Source organism: Leuciscus leuciscus (assembly GCF_965113295.1).
Source record: "Leuciscus leuciscus genome assembly, chromosome: 2".
In the NCBI taxonomy this organism is placed as follows: domain Eukaryota; kingdom Metazoa; phylum Chordata; class Actinopteri; order Cypriniformes; family Leuciscidae; genus Leuciscus; species Leuciscus leuciscus.
In genome coordinates this window covers 62895684-62917156 of record NC_138726.1, presented here as the reverse complement: position 1 = coordinate 62917156, position 21473 = coordinate 62895684, and the positions used below count along the sequence as shown (strand labels likewise).

Genomic DNA, 21473 nt, shown 5'->3' with positions numbered 1-21473 from the left:
CACATTAGGGAGCGAGAGAGAGAGAGAGGGGGGTAAGTTAAAAATCATTTAAACTGTAACCCTGCACTGTAGTATTATTAGTATATTATATCACTATAATAATAATAAGCATTATAATAATAAGCCTAATTTAAGTCTGAAGCCCCTGTCCTTTCTTAACAAAGTTACAAAGTTATTTTCAGTCAGCAAAGTCTACATTAGATAATTAGTAATGGCATGGTTATGCCTTTAATATATTATTTTATTTATTCATGTACAATAGAGTTGTCTCTTTGGATACAGTGAGAGGAACCCATTGAGCATCTAAACTATTGCCATAATTGCCATCCTATTCTGTTTTAATCACAGATGGCTTCTAAACCTAAAAGGCACCGTGCCATGGGGGACGAAGAATGGTTGTCCCACCTGAGGAGGTTTGCCACTACAGGGGTTTGGCCTGCTGATGCTGGGAATAGACCAGCCCCCAAGCAAAAGAAATGGCATGACCTTTTTCAAAAGCTATAGCGTTGTGTATATGTCAGTATCAAAACTTATTGCCATGTATTTTTGTTAAAGCTGCCGTCGGCAAGTCTGGCAGATTGGGTCGATTAGCCAAAATTTTGAATGTTTACAACTCTCATGCCCCTCCCCACTACCAGCGAGCACCCTCCCATCGAGGTCGTGCTCGTCAGTGCGTCACTGTGCGTGTGTACCTGATTTTCTGTGAACGCGTCCGTCTCTTCAGCATCTATCAACACCATGGACTCGGAGGTAGGCTGCCCTGGCTAATCTAGCCATAGATAGCAATTACCGAGGAATTGGAAGCTTGTTAGTAGATTTTCTCTCCGCCATCACGCTTCATGCAATCTCCAGGCGAACTTCAGGCGTGGCGTGTGCATGTGATATTAACGGGGGATCTGTGGCGTGTGCACGACCTGTGATTGACAGTCAGATATCACACCCCCCTGCGCTGATTGGACCTGATGAAGCGGGAGCGCTGAATTTTTGCTAAACAAATAACACGCTCCAGGTGGAGTTAGAAGCTCGGGTTTTTTTCTAAAACCACCTTATTTATGTTGTTCTGTCGGATTATAGTGTCGATTACACTGAATATGATCAAAAAAATGTTGCCGACGGCAGCTTTAATTTTAATTTTGGTTTGTTACAGATAGGTAAATGTCCACTCCAGCATCAGGGACAGATGTCTCTATTTGGTGGAGCACAGGTCTGCACATTAGTTAATTAGTAAAGTTAACTGGGATGCTTAGCTAATAGAAATAGACTAAATATGCAACTCTTATATATGTTGTTATATTTGTGTCTATAAATTAGGTTTGTGTTTCTTTGTTACTTTTATCAAATACCTCATGAACAGACATCCACATCTGCTGCTGCAGCTGGCCCAGCTCCTTCATCACCTGCTGGCTCGGCTTCTACCAGTGGTGCTATACTCTCTGCTGGCCAAGTACGCCGTAAACTGACCTCTGAAATGGTACTTCAAACAAACAAATCAAAATCAAAGCCTGAAAACTGTAGCTTACACAATGATAAAGCTCCAAAACACATTTTAAGTACATGTATATTGCTTTGACCTGTACACCTCTGTGATCATTCAATTTGTGATATTTCATCCTCCCCCAGTTTGTCAAACCACGGTTTGGTGGCTCATCGAGCTCAGCACTGAAGCCTAACCTCAGTCTCGCCAGGAAACCGTCTCAGGTAGGTTTCCAAATATTGGTTGATGAATTTGCTAGCATTTTTCTAATGTTTACAGTCCTTAAAGATAAACTTGGATGGATTCACTTCACTTTATTATCCCTTGAAATGTTATCTTATCCATTGTAATATATGAATGTTAATGTCATATGATAAATGACTCTGTGTTGAAAAATTCAAAATGAATTTCTTTGGGAAAATAATTTGTTTGGTTATGCTTCTCCTACAATGTCTAATTTTGTATGGTACGGTACTGTATATGTAATTTCTCCTTTCTCACAGCCCCCTTCCAGCACTGTCACCATGGCCTCTCCAAGAAGTCCCACTATCCCCGCACCTCCATCAAACCTTTCTACACCCTCTACCAGTCCCGCTGTCTCCCATCCTGTGTCCATTCCTAAAGCTTTTATAAGGACCATCTCCCCTTTCTCTCTCCCACCTTCTTGTACATCCTCTGTGAGGACCACCAATCCCCCTGCCACTGAAATACCCTCAAACTCAGCTGACTTTGTAAGTTTAAAAATAAATAATTTTTACATTCATAACAGTTCATGTGTCAAGTACTGACACAGTATTCTCTCTGTATCTGTGTGTCTGTTCCTTTTTATATTAGGGAACTGCTTCATCTGCCCCAGTAGAGCCTCTGCCTGTGGTTGCATCATCTGGATCATGTCAACTCTGGTTACCTGAAAAAATGAAAACCGGTCTCCCTGTGCAAGATCGGCAATGGATTGCCTCAACATTATGGAGAAACCAGCGTCTATGTGGTGACCTCAAACTGTGGTATGAACCACCTACCCCATCCCTGATCTACCACCAGGTCCCCACTCCAGAACGCTTCTTCTGCCACCGGCTTCTGGTGTGGATGCCTTACCACTTGTGGAAGATCAGAGTGTTCTGCCCCAAATGCAGGGGGCACCTTATAGGAGGGGGTATTCACAAGAGGGTACGCAAGGTAGTAGATATCGACAGGAACTACCTGATGATAACAGAGACGCTCAAGTGCAGCAACACAGAATGCAAGACATCCTACCTGTCTTCAGGCAACGCCATCCTGGATAAGCTGGACCTTCCTCACCGGTCAGAGTTCCGCATCATCCTGACACGCAAGTGAGTTGCTGTCCACAAACATTTGATATGTTTATGAAATTATGTTTAAAACTATTCACACAAGTTTTCATTTTATTGTATAATCACTGACCAATAACTGCATGTGTGTAGACATAATTAACGTAATGGGTACATGTTTGTTTATTTATTTTGTCACAGTCCCCTGATTTCTATTTGGTTGTCCTTTTTATCTGTGGTCTCTGCATATGTAGGTACGCATGTGACATTCGTGTCATACGTCTCATGAGAGAAAGAACATTGGGGAATAGCTGTACCCGTCTGGCCAAGCAGCTGAAGGAGAACCACAGTGAGGAGTGGCTGCAGCGCCTGTCAAGGTACTTTGGCGAGTGTGCAGACTTTATGGATCGTCCTAGCCTCTTTCCCGTGGTCTGTCAGGAGCCCCCAGAGCCTGTAGCGGTACCGACCAACAAGTGGCTTATGACAGTTTATGCCAAGGATATCATGAGCAGGATGGACCACATAAAGGCCAGAATCACTTCTGTCTTTGGGTCTGTTTTAAAAATGGACTCAACCAAGAAGGTAATTAATTACATCATTCATAAAAATAACAAAAGATTATTGCAGTTACCACAACAGCTTTATTTAAGATGTGAACTAACCAATTTTTTGTTTTGGATGTCATGGTGGTAGACCTCATCAGAAGGTACAGCCAGGCAGCTATGCCTCCTCCAAAGCTGCTTTATGTGGACACCGGCTGTTGCATGGAGACTGGTGGACAGACCAAACTCCAGAAAAGATTTGGTGGATGGCCAGACCTCAACATCCGTCTGGATATCTACCATTTCATGCGGCGATTGGCAGCTGGTTGTACCACTGACGCCCATCCTCTGTACCCCATTTTTATGGCATGCCTCTCTGTGTGTATTTTTGAGTGGGATCCAGAAGATGTTACCCTTCTACGCCGGTCCAAGAGACTGCACCTGCAGCAGGAGGGTGTGCCTGGTATAACTGATGCTATGGTGGATAAAAACATTTCCAAGGAGGAGCTTGCACTCCACTGCAGAAGGAGGACAAGAGGACAGGAGACCACCATCAGACTTATTGACCACCTGCTGCAAGAGCTGATGGGGGAAAAGGGAAAAGACCTGCTAGGTGTTCCACTCCTGGACAGGGTCAGAATGGAGCACATCTGGCATTTGCAAAAGAGGCATGTTAAGTGCATCCAAGATGTGCCAGGTGTGGCTCTCTATACGGAGACTGGAACTATGACCACCAATGAGGGCCTAGTTCTGAAGAACTACAGGTGTGCCAGAAGCTCAACGTCGCTGGAGTCCTTTCACTTACACCTGAACAGGTTTATTCCAGGTAATATAAATTATAAATCATAATATACTATAAAATTATGTTTAACAATTTAATTTGATTGTAATTAATTACAGAGGGACTGCACAAATTATGGTAAAACACACTACAACTTTAATTTCAGGTACAAAGGCCAACAGCCTGAACTTCCAGCTGTTTCTGCTAGAAGGCCTGAACAGGTGGAACCAGGACCGGGCTGCACAGTCTCTGGCCACAAAGCCATCTAACCTCCTCAGCTACTCCGGAGACCTTGTCCAGAGTGTCAATGCCAATAGTTTGAAGGTGCTTCATCGGAAGTATGTTCCGTCTTTCTACCCCCCACCCAAGTACACCTGTATGTTTAGCAGCAAGCATTTACATGGTGTGTGTTTATGCATGTGAGCTAATTCATACTAATAAGTTGTGGTATCTCTTGTCTGTTTTCTCTTTTCCCAGGAGAGCTTATTGGTATTGACTATTTGTATAAGCAGACAGGGCAGGCCCTTCAGGACATGAACCCAGACTCTAAGGAGACTGATGAGCTGTTGGAAGATCTCAACTTTGGGCAGGAGCAGGAAGATGAAGGCTTTGAGGACCAGGATTTAGACCCGACTGTTGGGAACCTTATGACCTCAACATCTGTTCCAGGCCAGCCTGCTACTTCATCCACACATCCTGCGGCCTTCTCTGCCTCCACACTGCCTACCTCTACCTCCACACAGCCAGCGGCCTTCTCTACCTCCACACTGCCAGCGGCCTTCTCTGCCTCCACACTGCCTACCTCTACCTCCACACAGCCAGCGGCCTTCTCTACCTCCACACTGCCAGCGGCCTTCTCTGCCTCCACACTGCCTACCTCTACCTCCACACAGCCAGCGGCCTTCTCTACCTCCACACAGCCAGCGGCCTTCTCTACCTCCAAACTGCCAGCGGCCTTCTCTGCCTCCACACTGCCTACCTCTGCCTCCACACAGCCAGCGGCCTTCTCTGCCTCCACACTGCCAGCGGCCTTCTCTGCCTCCACACTGCCAGCGGCCTTCTCTGCCTCCACACTGCCAGCGGCCTTCTCTGCCTCCACACAGTCTGCGGCCTTCTCTGCCTCCACACTGCCTACCTCTGCCTCCACATAGTCTGCGGCCTTCTCTGCCTCCACACAGCCCACCTCTACCTCCATACAGCATGTGGATGAGCACAACATGCCAGGAATGGATCGTGTGGACACACTAGCAGAGTATCTGGTGAGTCTGCGGAACCATACTGGTTTGACTTGAGCAACGAACAGGTCAGCACCATCATAGGCCTCTGGCAGAACCTGCTGCCATTTGACCAGCAACGGGTGGTGTTTGCTGCCAGGCACCAGGACAGGCTCATAGCAGGAAAGTTCAGGTCTCCCAAGTTAAAGGCAGAGTTTACTGCTGGTGTGGAGAGCCTGAAGTGGTGTGTGCTGGGGTCCACTGCCTCCCCTGCCCAATGGCCAGACTGCTGCCGCTTGGTGGAAACCATTTTTGTTAGACTCTGCCGTTTACACAAGAATCCCAAAAAGCAAGGACAGGCTGGGACCCTGACAAGATGGACTCTTATCCTGCAAGATTACCGCAACATCCGGCAGCTAATTCTTGGTAATGGAGCCATCATGCAGAGCACTACTCTCCAGCTGGTTGAGGTCAATCAAATGACCCTCATCCAGTGGCATAACAAATGGGTGAAGCGGCAGGATGTCACCCTGCTCCTGCAGGGCATGAATCTACCTGGTCCACTTCCTCTGGCTTCTGAGGTCCTTCCACCTGCTAATATCCGCCCTGCTGCTCCTCCCCAAACACACGGCAGTGAACATGTTTACAACCTGCCCCCAAGCACTGCAGGACAGGCGAAGACAAAGTGGCAAGGTGAAGCTGCTGTCACTGCTGCTCCAATGTTTGTCTTCCCCCAAGCAACCTCTGTCTGTCCTCAAGCACCAGTCACCTTCACTTTGTTTGCTGTTCCGACACCTGCATACCATGCACCCCATACTCCTGTTGCCCCTCTTGCTCCATCAGCACCTTCACCTGCCAGTGGTCACCCTGCCTCTAAGGCTACGTTCACACTGCAGGCTGAAACGACCCAATTCCGATTTTTTTGCCCCTATGCGACCTGTATCTGATCTTTTCATGACAGTCTGAACGACACAGATCCGATCTTTTCAAATGCGACCCAGGCCACTTGGGTATGTGGTCCCAAATCCGATACGTATCCGATCTTTTGAAATGCGACTTCAGTCTGAACGGCCAGGTCGCATGTATCCGACCCGCACGTCATTGATACGCGACAAACGTCATAATTCTGCGTTGAAGTAGGCGGGAATGAGAAGATAAACAACAACCATGGCGGACGATGCTGAGACCAGTCAATGGAAGGGAAGCGAGGTTTCTGATTTAATTAATATTTGGGGGGACAGCTCTATTCAGGCCAAACTCGAGGGCTCTTATCGGAACCGGGCGGTTTATGAAAACATTTCCAGCGAAATGGCCGTGCGTGGTTACAGACGATCCTGGCTCCAATGCCAGCGAAAAATAAAAAGCCTCCGAGCCAAATACAAGGAGGTTAAAGACTGGAACAAACGAAGTGGCCGTCAACGTATCACCTGTCCATTTTATGAAGAGCTGGACCGCGTTTTGGGGGATAAGCCCAGCGTTCAGCCACTAGAACTGTTGGACAGCTGCTTTGACCAAGAGGAGCCAGAGGAGAAGAGCCCAGGTCCCGCAGCTGTCGCGGCCAGCCCAGCTAGTAGCTCTTGCGGTGATACAGGTGGGTTATTTGCACATGGCCTATAACTACCTGTGACTTAACTTTATAACATTGAAATACGATGTGTGACAGTTTGTTAAATGCATACACAGGTGATGGGACCCTTGTAGCTCTTTCGCCTTCTGCCTCTCCCTCCGAAGAAAGTTCTGCAGCAAGTGAAGATAGATCTGTGAACAGCCGTGCATCTTCCACACCCACTGCTTGTAAGAAAGTTCTTGGCTGTATTTTGATAGTTTTCAAACTCAATTAACCTCTTAACCCTCACCTGAACCGAGCACATTTTCTACAGTTTGTCATTACCAAAATCTAAAAGCTTCGTGGGAAAAAAGCAACGAAAGTGTTATGAAAATGCAACAAAAAAGTGATGAAAACGTGACAAAAAGAAATAAAAAATATGATGAAAGCGCAACAAAAAATTGACAGAAGAGTGATCATAAAAAAACAGTAAAAAAGTGACGGCAACACGACAATGTGAGATCAATTTTGTAGCTTTCAAATGAGGCGTTAGTCTGGTCTGTAGGCTGTAAGCTTTTAGATTTAGGTAAAGCCCAAGAAAATGCACTCGGTTAAGGCGGAAGTTAAGAGGTTAATATAAGTCTTGGCAACCTTCGACCTAAAACATGTGATATGAAATTATTTGTTTAAATTGAATGTTGAACTGGCTTCCACTCCTGAACAGCTTAGTATTGTTTATAAATGGCCATAAATAATCATAATTATTACTAGATATAAACTGGAATGCTTGGCGCTTTTACTGTTATACTAATAAAAAAATTTAAAATAAACATTGTAATCCTTATTTTGATCTGTTCTTTTTTTCTTTTTACAGCTACTACTGGCAAGAAGAGAAAAAGAAAATCAAAGATGGAGGCAACGCTGGAGGTGTTTGCTGACAAGATTACCAGTGCCCTTAAAGATGACGACACGGATCTTTTGTTGAAGATGCAAGCAGCTCAGCATGAGCATGATCGTAAAATGTTCACCATGATATCTCAGTTTATGGAGAGATCAACCCAGCCTCCACAGCCACCTTTCTACCAGGCACCAATTCAGCCCTCTCAGCTTTACAACCCAATTCATCCTCCTACTCATTATTCCTCACTGTTTCCTGTGGCTTCCTCTCCATCTCCCACCCAGCCTCTGCCCTTTTTTCAAGATTTAAATCAACCACTGCCCTTCAATAATACTCATCCACATCCCCGTCTCACTCAGTCATTTTTCCAGGCACCGGCAAATACTCAGGGTCAACAGGCTTTCAACAACGAGGATCATCAGCCACCTTTCCAGTCTGAAGAAGATGAAACCCACCTTACAATGTTATGAATGGTTCTAAAACATTAATGACAGTTAATGATGCAGTTTTGCACAATGTTCAGGTTGAAGTGTGAAGGTTATTGATATGCAAGGTTATTGATATGCAAGGTTATTTTGATTTGTTGATGGAAAATACTTGACGCTACATTGAATATGTTGTATTGTATTTGTTTGCTAATACACTGTGAAGTTTCCCAGTCAGTTTTATTGACAGGGAGTTGTTCTGCGGTGTTAAAACGTGGGTAAAATTTGCACTATTATAGCCACACTATTTTCTCTTAATAAAAAGGAAACCGCAATAACAGTATTGAAAATGTTATTTATAAACTTATTGCAGCTATGGTAACAATTCAGCAAAGCAGCACAAAACAAAATAAATAACTAATTTGTGGTTAGGCCTGTCAAGATAACAGAATTCAATATATTGAGCCATTAAAATATTGCGACAAATGATATTGAAGACCTTGTAATGACACAGAAACTCCTAAAGCCAAAAAATGACAGTAAAGCTGAAAAGTACTTAAACATTTAAAATATCCCACTATAAACATAAACTATGATTAAACGCAACCTACGCAGGTTAAAAAATATAGTATTACATTAGAAAAATGTGTCAAAAAAATGCAAATATATCTACAGATAAATATTGAGGTCAATAAGTACGCATGTTGAACGATATAGTAATTATTTTGACAGTCCAGTTTGTGGCTCAACGTTGGCTAACAAAAAGCTGAGTCAGTGCTTCTCTGACTCTTGCTGGCTGCACATCTACAAATTCCCCTCCTTCAGCCCATCTCTCAACCTGAGGAACAGTTCCACCAGCCTCTTCATAACTCTCCCCGTGCATTTCACACACGTTGTGGAGTGTGCAACATGCACTGATTATGGTGGGGACGAGGGAAACGTCCACATCCAGCCGTTTAGCAAGGCACCTCCACCGGCCCTTCAGTCGGCCGAATGCGCACTCCACAGTCATCCTGGCTCTGCTGTGGCGCTCATTGAAGTACTTCTGCTCAACTGTCAGGGTCCCTGTGTCACAGTATCCTTTTAACAGCCAGCTTCGAAGGGGATAAGCCGGGTCACCGAGCAGCATGATTGGCACTTGAACGCCCATTATCTCCTTGGTGTCCTTAAGATTTAAAAGCACAAAAAAATCAAAATAATTAAAGACAGATTGTATACGTTATAAATCACTAGTACTAGATTACTCACTGGTGGAAAAAGCTCCCCTCTCTCTGCGAGTGAGTACACATGGGAATTCCGGAGTACCCTCGCATCATGAACACTCCCTGGCCATCCAGCATAGATGTTGGTGAAGCTGTTAGAAGACAGTGTTAAATTACTGAATATGCCATGGTAGAATTTATGTACTTTCAAGGATAATATTCTTGCAGATGTATGGTTGTACCAAAAGAAAGTGAGGCAAGTACAGTACATTTAAACGATTATAATAACAATATCTATATTTCTTACCAAAACCGATGATCCACGACACCCTGGAGCAGAACCGAGTGCCACCCTTTACGGTTGAAATACTCTGCGTGGTTATCCTCTGGAGCAATGATGGGGATATGACTCCCATCAACAGCTCCTCCACACTGCGGGAAACCCCATCTCTGGCGGAAGCCTTCAATGACCTCTTGCAGGTCATCCCCTTTGGGCAGTTTTATGTAATGGGGCATGAGGACACGGCGAACTGCTTCGCAGAACTCGTGTACAATGGAGCAGACCGTAGACTTGGCTATGCCGAACAAGTTAGCTATTGTACGATAGCACGCACCTGTTGCTAGCCAATACACTCCAACTCCAACGCGTTTCTGCACTGTTATGGGCTGCCGCAGACATGTCTCTTCCCGTGACAGAGTAGATCGAAGGCGCTCACAAACATAATCGAAAGTGGATCTGGACATTCGGAAGTTACTGATGAATTCTGTATTAGTGAAGCCAATCACATCAGTATCCCACCACTCCTGGCTGCGACTCCGAACCCACACGTTTCTGTGTACCGACGTTGCTACCACTGCTCCACAAAACGCCATGGCCAAAAACCTTGCGCTCCTCCTTTTTATTTTTCTCCTTAAAACGAGAAGATTGAAATTGTGCTGGCTCCGTTGTGAAAATAACTTTAATAAGGCTAAACGAGCTCCACTGTCGACATCCATGTTTAACTACTTCCGCAAACAACAAGTGACGTCGTTGACCGTTGAGTACTCTTCTGCGCATGCGGGTCACTTCTGGGTCATTTCACGTTCACACAGGAGATCACAAAAGGTCGCATTTAATTGGAAATGTGAACGGCCTTGCAAAAAAATCTAATTTTTTCAAAAAATCGGAATTGAGCATTAAGCCCTGCAGTGTGAACGTAGCCTAAGGCAAGATTTAATAAAAGGAAGGTAGTCTTCAACACTTGCAGGAAGTGTGGACAATTCCGGACTGCAGAGACAGGGCACAGTCAACATCAGGGCACTATCTACTGCCCCAATACAGAGACAGTGCCTAAAGAGCTGTGGTTGGAACAGATAAAAAAATCTAAAATGTAAATAGGTTAGGATGTTCAACCTTATGACTTCAACATCTGTTCCAGGCCAGCCTGCTACCTCTCTACCTCCACACAGCCAGCGGCCTTCTCTGCCTCCACACAGTCTGCGACCTTCTCTGCCTCTACACAGTCTGCGACCTTCTCTGCCTCTACACAGTCTGCGACCTTCTCTGCCTCTACACAGTCTGCGGCCTTCTCTGCCTCCACACAGCCAGTGACCTTCTCTGCCTCCACACAGCCAGCGACCTTCTCTGTCTCCACACAGCCAGCGGCCTTCTCTGCCTCCACACAGCCAGCGGCCTTCTCTGCCTCCACACAGCCAGCGGCCTTTTCTGCCTCCACACAGCCAGCGGCCTTCTCTGCCTCCACACAGCCAGCGGCCTTCTCTGCCTCCACACAGCCAGCGGCCTTCTCTGCCTCCACACAGTCTGCGACCTTCTCTGCCTCCACACAGCCAGCGGCCTTCTCTGCCCCCACACAGCCAGCGACCTTCTCTGCCTCCACACAGCCAGCGGCCTTCTCTGCCTCCACACAGTCTGCGGCCTTCTCTGCCTCCACACAGCCAGCGGCCTTCTCTGCCTCCACACAGCCAGTGACCTTCTCTGCCTCCACACAGCCAGCGGCCTTCTCTGCCCCCACACAGCCAGCGACCTTCTCTGCCTCCACACAGCCAGCGGCCTTCTCTGCCTCCACACAGTCTGCGGCCTTCTCTGCCTCCACACAGCCAGCGGCCTTCTCTGCCTCCACACAGCCAGCGGCCTTCTCTGCCTCCACACAGTCTGCGGCCTTCTCTGCCTCCACACAGCCAGTGACCTTCTCTGCCTCCACACAGCCAGCGGCCTTCTCTGCCTCCACACAGCCAGTGACCTTCTCTGCCTCCACACAGCCAGCGGCCTTCTCTGCCCCCACACAGCCAGCGACCTTCTCTGCCTCCACACAGCCAGCGGCCTTCTCTGCCTCCACACAGTCTGCGGCCTTCTCTGCCTCCACACAGCCAGCGGCCTTCTCTGCCTCCACACAGCCAGCGGCCTTCTCTGCCTCCACACAGTCTGCGGCCTTCTCTGCCTCCACACAGCCAGTGACCTTCTCTGCCTCCACACAGTCTGCGACCGAGAAATGTTAGTTTGTTGTGTTTGTTAATTCTCCCTCTTTCCTAACATGGTGAGAAATAATACACTTTTTATACAGTTTGTTTTTTATAAATGTTGGAGTGTTTATCCCAACATACACTTTATAAATAAACTAATTGTACACCAAAAGAATTCTTGGTCTGTGAGTTGAAAAAGTAATAGTCTTAAACTACTTGAAGTTTGACCAAATCTATTAGGATTACTAAATGTAGAGTTACATGAAATTTTAATTATAATAAACAGCATTGTTAGGTATAACAACACAGTAGTAGGCAGTGTTTCTAAGGTGTAACGACAACGCACTAAGCTTTGGGTCTAGGTGGGACTCGAACCTGCGACCTTTGTATCCACATCAAGTTTCCCTTTTCCACCAGAAACACTACAATTTCAGCAATTCAATTAAAATTCCACTAAGTAGCAACTAGGTAACAATTAAACAACTTGATTACTTTAGCCTCTCTCATCTTTTCTCTCATTTTGTCTGTTTTAGTCATTTTTTTCCTCTTTTTTCTCCTTTCCCCTCTTCCCCCCTCTTCCCCCTTTTCCCCCTTCCCCCCCCTCTTCCCCTTTTTTCTTCTTCCCCCCACCCCCTGGTGGACTATTGTTCCCCAGCTTCCAGCTTGGATCAAGCATATTTCGCGTCCGCCCATCTGTGCAAGATAATTTAACCCTTTAACCCTCTGAGGTCGAGAAACGCGCCGACGCGTTTTGCTGGATTTTTTTCACATAGCAGCAACATAAACTTAAATTACTCCGTCATTTATGGTTATACAGAAAAGAGAAATATAAAAAAATAATCTGTGATATTTCTACTTTTGTATGTGTCCACTTACAATCAAATCAAAACATTGTGCTTTTGTAAAATAAAGAAAATAAACAGAGTGTGCGTTGTGCCTCTCCGTCGCGGTGAACTTTTTTTTCTTGAGCACGTCTATAAACTGAATCAAAACTCAGCGAATACTTCTCACACATTTATGAGCCATATACCTTTATACACATTTAAGTGTGTACTTTTAAATGATCGGATTCAAACTGAAAACAAATATTCTCTGTTTAAGTAATTTGTATAAAACCAACAGGATGTCCAGTATCTCAAACGCTTGCTAATTACTTTTTAATTCGACACGTCCACTCGTGCAAAAGAGATTCACATGCAAATCTCCACATGGGACGCGAACGCCCTCGTTACCTCAAACACAAAACACCAAAAAACTTCACAAGTCTCTGCTTTTCGTCGAGTTTGGAAGACACGTCTGAGCTTATATTGGATTTACCCCCAGAAGAAGAAGAACGCGATTTGAAGACAAGAAAGATGTAAGGTAAGAAATTCTTACTTATTAGTTTATGGTATTGTTGCATAAACTTCACATTGCAGTTGAACTGTTGCTAGATATATGGTGAATATTATACTATTAAAAACCCGTGTTTCCTGTTAAATACTGTTTGTGGATATCTGCTCAAACATAGATATGTATAACCATAATGTTTAATATTTTGGAGCGCGATGGCGTTTGAATGTATCATATTTTGGAGCGCGCTGTGGGTTTTAATGTATCATATTTTGGAGCTCGATTGCGTTTGAAAGGAAAAATGCACCAAAAATTAGGCTTTATGTTTTTACTATTATCTCATTTCATATCATCATAACGAATGGAAACATTTGAAGTAACATATGATAATCAATATATTTTTCTCTAGCGTAGTTGTTCTTGAAATCTTTTGGAAGATTTAATTTATTGTTATTATTATTTTATGCAGCACTGCATAGCCTATGCCTACAAGGCACAACAAACCTGGTGTTCATTATATATTGTTGGAAACGTGTGTGTGTGTGTGTGTGTGTGTGTGTGTGTGTGTGTATTCTGTGAATTTAAAAAATAAATTTTAACCAGAAAAATCTAAAATCTATTCCCAAAATTGTGCAGGCCTAGTTTCTCTTGATATCAGTATGTTCACAGTTTTTTCTTTTTTTCTTTTCTTTCAGGGACCAGATGCAACTGAGTCCTGCTGACTTCAACATTCACATGAGTCTCTGTACATGAACATGGTAAAGTGAAAATCAAACACCTTGGAAATGAAAGGTATGTACAATGTTTTTAGGAATGGCACAAAGGTCTCTGTCTTTGGATCATTGTTTTCAATGTGCTCTTTTGTCATTTGTATTTTTGGATTGTGTTGTGTTGTAAATAAATCCAAACAATCTAAAAGCCATTCTTTTTTAAATCTCCTCATTCTTTGTGCAAGGTTGCTCTGAATGACAGGGCCTGGTCGCTCCTAATAGGGCAGTTAGGGGAGTGTCTTTGTCTTTCTCAGGTGTTAAAAGCTTACATATTCATGAGATGATCACGCCTCTTCGCATATGGCTTTGTCACACAAAACACGTCTTAGAAATTTTAAATCAATATATTGTCTTATCTGAATGAGCAGTCAGGGTGATTTTCACATAGTTTTGGAGCAAATATTCTAGGCTTTGTCATACAATTTTCAAAAGTCTTGTGAAGAAATAATCAGTATGGGTTTCATGGCCTTATTTCAGTGAGAATTTTTTTTGTATTTTCACAAACCACGCATAAATGTCATTATCTCAAAACTACAAACTTCTACATACATGCTGCTGATATATTATTGTAGCAGAGTTTGTGCTGAATACAGTGTAATTAGACTTTAGCCATGAAAATGTCACTAGTAACAGAAAAAAAACACAAATGTCAGAGCATGTCAGAACACCTCCAGGGCCCAGAAAACAGCTCAGACCTCAGAGGGTTAAGCATGCGCGATGTTTCAGATAGTATGGCAAGTGTAAACACATGAATCGGATATGGGTCAGAGTTGAAAGAACGTGTAAACGGACGGTCAAAAAAATCGGATAAAGGTACAATATGGACATTCCGAAGGAGTAACACCGCACTCACGAACAACAAGGTGCCAGACAAACAAAACTGAAGATCTCAAAAAATAAATAAAACTATCTGCACACTTGAATCCTTTCAGCAAATTTAATAGCCAAGCTTTCGGTCAAACGACCATCCTCAGGGCATACAAACAGTCAATGTAGCAATCAACTTAACTGTGTTCAAACACATCAGGATAATTAACAGTGATTACCACACCTGTGGAAGCCAGGTAGGAGAGTTGTAGTCCAATGGTGGGAGTTGTAGTTTTTCTCTAACCTCCCCAACATATTGAGTAATCTACATAATTTACACATTTACTCCCCATAGTGAAAAACCCCCCATTACAAGAAACAAACATAAGTACAAATATACAAAAATACAGAAATACAAGCACATATATATACATATATATATATACATACATGCTGTATAAGTACATGGAGACTGCAAGGACATCAGTAAAAACCTTCATAAACTGCAGTATTCAAGACTTTCAAGACTTTCAAGACTTTTCAACTGCAGTATTCAAGACTTTTATCTGAAATTTAATTTAATTTTATCAATCAATAAATTCCTCTTGAAACAAACTTTGTTGTATTATTTTAATTTAATACTGTGAAGCTGCTTTGATACAATCTGTATTGTGAACAATCTGTACAGCTGTGACTATAACATGACACTCATGTCGAAATCCACATTTAAACCTTTGGGACATAAGGCATCCAAAGTATGAATCCAGTACAGTTCCCTTTGGCATAGCACTTTATCAATGTTGCCACCTCTAGATAATTTAATCTGCTCAATTCCCTGAAAGCAGAGAGAAGAGACTGAATGAGCACACTCTGTAAAGTGACAGGCCACAGGGTAGTTAGGGTCAGCACGTCTGATAGAGCTTTTATGCTCACTTATCCTCTGTTTTAAACTACGTGTGGTCTTTCCCACACACCATATGGTAGAGCACGTCTGATAGAGCACATAGAGCACGTCTGATAGAGCTTTTATGCTCACTTATCCTCTGTTTTAAACTACGTGTGGTCTTTCCCACACACCATATGGACATTCCGCAACGGTTTCCTCAATAGACGTATTCTCCGTGTTTACTTCCTGCCCTCCATCTGAAATCGCCCCGCCTTCGCGCGTCATCATAATCACGTGACTGAAACCCAGCTATTGTGACTCAACTGTTGGGTTTGTCCATATTTTACACCAACTCCATATTTTACACCAGCATTTCTTTTTAGTTTAGCCTTGAGGTCACAGCTGATTTATGCCTTAGATATGCATAATGGTGACAGGGTGAGCATAACCTGGTTAGGCTTTTGAAGACAGCAAACATAAATCAACAAGACACAAAACAAAATGCACCCATCTGGCATACACTTTCAACAAACATATTTGAACAAAACACTCAAAACAATAGACAGTGGCTTTATGTTGTGTGGAGATACAACAGGAGGAACATTAGAGAAAGTGTTCAAAAGGAAGATGATTCTACGCCCTCTAACTGTCATACAAGAGCAGATAAACCTAGAGCAGTGAAACCTATGGAGTGTGAAGCTGAATATGATGTGCCTCTTTCCAGTGAGCTGACTGTACCAAGCGAAGCTGAAGATGATGTGCCTCTTCCCAGTGAGCTGACTGTACCAAGCGAAGCTGAAGATGATGTGCCTCTTCCCAGTGAGCTGACTGTACCAAGCGAAGCTGAAGATGATGTGCCTCTTCCCAGTGAGCTGACTGTACCAAGCGAAGCTGAAGATGATGTGCCTCTTCCCAGTGAGCTGACTGTACCAAGCGAAGCTGAAGATGATGTGCCTCTTCCCAGTGAGCTGAGTGTACGAAGTGAAACTGACAATGATGTGCCTCTTCCCAGTGGAGCTGATGTGCAACCCCCAATCGAGTTTCAAAGTGGTGAAAATAAATGTACAAAGGATGACTTTCGGAAAATGTCAACCCCCCCATCAAAAACCTTTAAATTGGTCATAGAACCAAAAATTTGGAAAAGAATATCACCTTTGAAAGGGATGAATAAACTTAGACAGCCATGGACTCACTACATGTATAAAAAAATTCGTAAAATCACTCCTTGCTGCCCACTCAAATTTACCTACCAACACGTTCGTGTGACAGGAAGCCGAAAATTGAACTGTCCGTACATAACTGTGCGGGCCAAATGCACCTTCCCTTCATGTTGTGCTAATTACAAGTTCATCATCACACACAAACCCTTGCAACACCAGTTCGTTCCAGTGACCGTGTACCGTTCTGGTGAAATACTTCATCGAAAATCCCATAAGCGCTTCCGACAAGCAAGTAACATCAGGCGGGGGGCTATAGCCAGAAGTGTCATTCAAGGCGTCAGCAAAGAGTACTATAACCGATTGAAAAACACCCCAGTGGAGGAGCTTGTGGCAGGAAACATAACCCATAGCCTCAATAAAAACAGGTTAGTTGGGCCTGAAAAACAGGCCTGAAGGGAATCTCATACGAAAAAAAATAAAATAATGACACTTCATGACAACATTTTACTGGAGACACAGCTGACACAGTCCATCATTAGGGCAATGGATACAGAATTCTACCACACACCAGGATATGTTCACAATTTTCAAGTTGACCCATTTGGGGCCCACCTTTATACTGAAACGGGGATGACTATTTTAGCAAATTGCAAAAAAAAAAAATCAAAAGTAACTCACTATTTAGATGCAACAGGGAATGTAATCTCCAGTCTCCCAAAACAAAAGAAGAAAATCCTGTACTATGCTCTGACTTTACCAGGAAGAGGAAGAGTTGCCCCACCTTTGCCAGTGAGTGAGATGATTTCTTCAGAGCATTCTGTCCCGCCAATAACATTCTGGCTCATGCAATTTTTGCTGAAATTATCTGCTTATACTACTGTGAAAGTACACCGTATAGAGACGGACTACAGCTGGTCACTAATGCAAGCGGTTCTTCTATCTTTTAACAAGGAATCAGTGCTCGCATACCTCAAAAGTGTGCATGTGATCTGCCAAAAGCAGAAAAAATGGTCAGAAATCAAATCTAAGACCATTTTGCATCTCTGTGCAGCACATGTAATTAAAGCAGTCTCTTCTGCTTTTCACAAAAAGACCAGCGATAAAGACTTGGCAATATTTGCCACATTTGTCTTTGCGAGGTTGCAAAACATGGTGTGTGTTGATGATGGGCTGCACATTTTTAAAAACCTGTGCGTTGTGCTGCTTTCAAGATATGTCACCGAAAGTGTGTCAAGCAGTGTAGGATTCTTGCAGGAAGTGATAAATCAAGAAGTACCCATGCTAGAAACAATCGAAGAGTCCCCAAACTGGGAAGTTGATGAAAAAACATCAAGAACAATCACTGGTGGTTCTCCATACAGTAGACTCTTCCGAAGCATCATCGAAGGGGTACTGAACACTTTGATGGTTGAAAAACACGAGCAGTGTGAACCAAATCCTAGTTACTGCCCAGGTATGGTCACATTTCTTTTAGAGAATTACATGCCAATATTCCCACTTTGGAGCGGCATACTGTTGGGTGACCTAAAAAGGTATTCTGTGGATTTTTCTGTGACTCTGCCACCTCCTGAAGACCTATGCCAAACAAGAGACACCAACTGTCATGCAGAAAATTGGTTTGGGATTGTGAAAAATTCCATTCTCTGCAGAAAGCATAACCTCAGACCAGCAGAGTTCATTACCTCCATGTACACCTCACTGAAGGGACGATACAGGGAATACATCTTAAATAATAGTCTTCCCCAAGATGTACTTACCCGACCTAGGAAGTCATCTAAAGATGAATCGTTTGCTGAAGAGAGGTGGTCTAAAAAATCCAGGAAAAGAGGCAGACAAACCTCTCGCTATTTCAGTGTCCCATATGAAATGGCAAAGTCAAAATTGACCTCAAGGAAACCTTCACCTCAACCCCATAAAGATGCTGTTGAAAAAGTAATTTCAGTTATCCAAATATATTAGAATGAGCAAAAAAATGGGTTTTAACTTGTATGGATTTTTTTTTTTTTTTTTACAGGCCGCAACAGTCCAACTGCCTGATACTAAATTACCACCCAAGTATATCGATCCATCGAAAGATGCAAATGAAACTGCTGCTCAAGAGGCAATAATAATAATAATAATAATCCAGATTTATTTTATTCTGGGAACTAATTTCAGTTCCAACATTTTTTTCCAGATCAAAGCTGCCATTCCAAAGGTTAAATTTAAGCATAAACGAAAAAAAAACACACACATCAGTGAAGTACACAGACCCAGCCACTGCGGGAGAAATGGAAGGACAAATTGCAGATGAGGTATAATAACTGTGTCATTTATAATAACTCTGACTGCAAATTGTGACTTAAATTGTGCTTAATTTAGTGTCCTGCATTACTATATAGCTATATATAAATATATATATATATATATATATATGAATGTGTGCATTTTACAAAACGAGAGTACTGTAAATGGCTGTACTGCATCGTTAATCCCTACATTAATTGTTTGACTTGGAATAGGAAAAGAATTGTGAAAAGTAAATCCAATAATATTTACATTTTGTACAGCAAGTAGGTTTTCATTATGTAAAAAAATAAAAAAATAATTAAGCCTATGGTTCAATAATGCCAAATAATACATCTACAGGTTGAAGCCCTCTGGCGATGCAAAGAAAGTGAACAAGTTGTTGCTAAGGTAAAAGCTGTGCCTTACAAATTGAGTATTGTTTTAAGGCACGCAGACCTATAGCTTAGCTTTGAACGGGGGAAAAAATACTTAAAAATACAACGATTGTTGTTTTGACCATATGAGTCGTGTATGATGGACAGGAAATGCGTGTGAAGTGAACAAAGTGGACACGTTGTGATGTCATCGGGTCACATGACCAGGAAGTGTAATAGCTTTGAACGGGGAAAAAATTACTAAGACTAAAGCTGTGTCTGAAATCGCTCCCTATCCACTATATAGTGCACTATTTAGGGTGTCGGCCATTTTGTAGTGGTGTCCGAATTCTGAGTGAACGACATCATTCCCTACATTCGTTCACTACTTTTACCCACAATCCTCTCTGAATTCGAGTGTACATCCGATGTACACTTGCTGAGACACTATTTCCCACAATCCAACTAAGGCGATAGAGCGCGAATGAAAAATAAATATGGCGGACGGCAGCAACGGAGGCGGCAACTTTTATAAATGTAAGTGTAACTTTCTATTAATTAAAAAAAAACTTTGTAAAGATATTTTGAAGCGAAATGATACAGGTTTATTTGTTGGTCCTGTAATTACTTTTTAGACACTTTTAGTGCTGTAACTCTTAAATTTGCAGTTGTACATAACATAAATTGATCGATTGTTTTCATATCTGTTAGTGAACTGCATAACGTTACACTATTCACCTAACGTTACGTCTTAGAAAATAATGTACTGACGAATTTTAATTTGCTTAGGGACAGATGAGGACATACGAGTGCTAATTGTTAATAGAACAGCCCATGGCCATCTCTTTTCTGGGCGGAGAAACGCTGCTCAGCATGGATGGGAGTGAGTTTCAGAATCAAACAGTTTAATTATAATAATACGGTTTAATTGATGTGTATTTATTAATGTGTAAATCATTATGTTATATGTTACAGAGCAGAACTTAAGGAGATAGGCCTGCTGGATGTGGTATCCCCTGCCAGAGCGGCTAAAAAGTAAAAAAAAAAAAAAAAAAAAAATACAAGGTAAGATATTTACAGATTTGCTTCATATAACGATATATTTATCTCATGGCCACGACTTCATATTTCTCGTGGCCACGACTTTAGGGAACCATACTGGTGAAACAACATTTTACTTTGAATTAGGAATGTCACATAAAGATATAGTAGCATATAGATATAGTATCAGAAACTAATGGTCATAACCTGCAAAATAGACATGAGTCATGACATTTTGTCCATGGTAAATTACGTGATTTCATTCATGGTTACTATATTTGACAGATATCTTATCCAAGGCAAGGCAAGTTTAAAATCAAGTAGTCTAATATTTAGGCAGAAAGAACAGTTCACTCAATAAGTGGAGGCTTTAAGTCACTTTTGGGCAAGTGTAAAACTATGTTTACTGGTCTAATTTGCCATTTAAAGGCATTTCAAGAGATAAAATGAGATATAATCTGTCAAATATAATAACCATGAGTGAAATCACTACATTTACCACGAACAAAATGTCATGATTTATGTCTATTTACAGGTGATGGCCATTTGTTCCTGATAAAAGGAGCTAACGTAGACGTTTAGAAACTGGGGCGATACAGCTTTAACACGCTGTGTGCGCTCCCTTTGCGCGCTGGCTTTCTGCTCATATATCTTTATTTGACATTCCTAACTCAAAGTAAAATGTTGTTTCATCAGTCATCTCCATCTCCGACTGCTGTAGGCCTACAGTAGGCTAGGACCATGTGGTTCCCTAAACATAACTCGTGGCCACGAGAAATAGATGTGGTTCTCTGAAAATATGAAGTCGTGGCCACGAGATAAATATATCGTTCCCTCTACATATGATAAAAATGTGTGTGACTGAAGCAGATGGATTCGTTTTTGCCTATAATTATAATAAAACACTGTTGGGTTGTACATCATTTGCTTATAAAACTATTTTTAGGAGCTAAGAAAGCCACCTACTGGAATTGGGACTGAATCAGGAGAGTCTACTGCAGGAA

At 42.7% G+C, this 21473-nt stretch overlaps 2 protein-coding genes across 2 annotated transcripts in view; both read left to right on the top strand.

The window, feature by feature from the left end:
• LOC309492612 (uncharacterized protein) overlaps positions 1–8720 on the top strand; it is a 44694-nt gene extending 35974 nt beyond the window's left edge. Inside the window, exons 2-4 of the mRNA XM_082161620.1 lie at positions 6376–6891; positions 6984–7094; positions 7721–8720. Coding sequence (XP_082017746.1) covers positions 6468–6891; positions 6984–7094; positions 7721–8214 — 1029 coding nt within the window. The 5' untranslated portion in view covers positions 6376–6467 and the 3' untranslated portion in view covers positions 8215–8720. The remainder of the gene's footprint in view (positions 1–6375; positions 6892–6983; positions 7095–7720) is intronic.
• LOC309492604 (uncharacterized protein) lies at positions 1292–4915 on the top strand. The gene is made up of 8 exons (XM_082161606.1): positions 1292–1471; positions 1621–1698; positions 1978–2205; positions 2309–2805; positions 3018–3345; positions 3457–4131; positions 4253–4424; positions 4564–4915. The coding sequence occupies exons 1-6, from the start codon at positions 1469–1471 to the stop codon at positions 3772–3774; spliced, it is 1452 nt and encodes a 483-aa protein (XP_082017732.1). The 5' UTR covers positions 1292–1468; the 3' UTR covers positions 3775–4131; positions 4253–4424; positions 4564–4915.
• Positions 8721–21473: the final 12753 nt, after the last annotated feature.

Coding starts and splice junctions, on each gene's coding strand:
- LOC309492604 (XM_082161606.1), top strand. Junction 1,699..1,977: donor TCGCCAGGAAACCGTCTCAG/GTAGGTTTCCAA, acceptor CCTTTCTCACAG/CCCCCTTCCAGCACTGTCAC. Junction 2,206..2,308: donor CCTCAAACTCAGCTGACTTT/GTAAGTTTAAAA, acceptor TTTTTATATTAG/GGAACTGCTTCATCTGCCCC.